We start from the raw sequence: 2,135 nt of genomic DNA, 5'->3' as shown, positions 1-2,135 counted from the left end.
CATGAATAGACTTTTCTAGTTCTGGAGTATGAATCCTTGCATGGTTTCCCTCAGCTGAGCTCAGGAGATTCCAAAGCTAATTATAGAAGTTTACGTACTACGAATTTGACTATAGTTCTACGGAAACGAATAAGAAAAAAAACCCAAAATTTCGTCAGAAATTTCATATTGTTACCAACTCGCGAAGTTGGTATTTTTTCCAACATTGGGTTCATTGGAATCGTCACAGTTGAGTGTTATGGGATTGCGTTCGGATCGGATCGGGAAAATAATAAAATTTTTTCTTTGAAAATTTTATTGTTGTCAGTTTCGTCCGCTCGGATGCCGGGAGGTTGACGTTGGAAGATGAGCTCATTGCATTCGCTGCTTATGAGGAGGTGAGGTGGTGGTAGGATATATACCGCAACAAACGAAATTTTCGCGTTGTGCGTGCGTGCGTGGATGATAAATTATGAATTTGGAATAATTACGATGAGCAAAGTATTAATGAATTTTTTCTTCTTTTTCGTCCAGAAAAATACAAAAAAGTGATAAAAATTTTCGGCACTATCGGATTGCTAGTAGCGCGAGATCTCAGTGCTGGGCGAGCGAGATCTGCATCTTCATTATCTTTTGTATGAGTAATGATGACGATCTTGGTAGATGATTAATCATGACTATATCTAAGTTTTCTTGAAGTTTCAGCGTGAAACTCTGGTGAGTTGGCGTGAAATTGTAATTTTTTGAATTTTTTTCTCTGAGAAAAAAATTTTTTTCATGATTTTTCAATGTGGTTGTTTAGGGAGAAGGTGCAGATTTCATGATGCTCCCGAGTGAGGATTTTGCAAGTCTGAACGATTACATCGACTATTTGAGGAACGATATAAAAGTAGTTGAGGAAATGCAAGATTGTGTAAGATTGCAAGATTTGTATAGGTGCCCGCTTTCGATGTTGAAATTAACGGCGGTGCGCAATTTCGGAGGCTGATGTACGAAGTTGAAGTTTTTTTGAGATTCTCGGAAATCGGCGTGGAAACGAAAAAGAAGGATGTTATCCAAGCTCGAGGTAAAGAAGATACGGAATAGGTCCGAAAAAGGCCTATGGGGTGTTGAATAGATTACTCGTGAGTTTTATGAAATTTTAAATTTGAAAAATCGATTCTCGTAGCGCCTTTTAAAGTGCCGATTATTATATACCCGAGTTTATATCATAATCTTCTGTTTTCCAAATCGGGAGAGTTAGTAAGCATAGAACTTCATACGTGAGAAAGGTCACGTCTCGAGCACAGCGGAGCGAAGTGTTTCACGATGTGCATTATTTTCCTAAGATGTCCATCAGGTGTATCTATGGGATCGGTGACATGGAGGGATGTTGTTGTGAAGTTGTTATGTACGGAAGCGTTGATTCCAATGAAATCTAGGATACAATATGCAGGTAAATCTTGCAATCTTGCGATTCCTCAACGCTGTGAATATAGGAAAGGCTGAATCTCGGTGTTGAAATATGTGTTTGGTTTCCTGAGGTTAGCTCAGGAGTTTTTTTATAGGGGTAGAAGTGGACGATGAGAATTTTCCGAAATTTCCGCGGAATTTTTTTGATATTATCAGCAACATACGTAGTTGAGCATATGCGTATTTTTCCGTAGCACTGTATTTGTATTTTTGTGTGTGAGTTTGAAGTCTAACGCCTACTACGACAACACGGTTTAGTTAGATTTGCATTGATGCATATTAGCTCGCGAGGGATCAGTTTTAGCCGTTGAAATTGTCTACTTTCATTATGTCAATGAGTTTTGTTCACAGAGCGAGATAATCTCTGTGAATGTACTTCCATATTTGGGAATCCTCAGAAATTTATGAGTTTTTTTCCTCCGTGGAATTTACAATTGTGATTTGCTCGCACATTTTACTTTTCAGCGGAGAGAATCAAGTGGTTTTTCATATCACAGAAGGATGCTGTTGTCAATTTCATGTTGAGCATAAAAGGCTCGGCTGACGAACAAATGTTTTCGTTGTTGTATACGAAACATGTGAAGTTGATGTTGGAAAATGAGATGATAAAACAGCTGGTGTACAAGACCTATGATGACGCTTGTGCAAGGCAGCTCGAACAGGTGAGATTTAGTGTTGGAGGTATATATGTTTGCTTTCCTCAG

General features: G+C 38.5%; 1 protein-coding gene across 1 annotated transcript in view; it reads left to right on the top strand.

Moving 5' to 3' along the window:
• Positions 1-2,135, top strand: part of Pmar_PMAR006022 (Interferon-induced GTP-binding protein Mx3, putative) — a gene marked incomplete at its 5' end in the record, with an annotated part of 7,538 nt that overhangs the window by 3,274 nt on the left and 2,129 nt on the right. Inside the window, 4 exons of the mRNA XM_002774395.1 lie at positions 308-377; positions 782-868; positions 916-1,045; positions 1,897-2,093. Coding sequence (XP_002774441.1) covers positions 308-377; positions 782-868; positions 916-1,045; positions 1,897-2,093 — 484 coding nt within the window. The remainder of the gene's footprint in view (positions 1-307; positions 378-781; positions 869-915; positions 1,046-1,896; positions 2,094-2,135) is intronic.

Source organism: Perkinsus marinus (genome assembly GCF_000006405.1).
Source record: "Perkinsus marinus ATCC 50983 genomic scaffold scf_1104296958234, whole genome shotgun sequence".
Classification (NCBI taxonomy): Eukaryota; Perkinsozoa; order Perkinsida; family Perkinsidae; genus Perkinsus; species Perkinsus marinus.
The sequence above is the reverse complement of the archived record's forward strand: the minus strand, read 5'-3'. Positions and strand labels throughout refer to the sequence as shown.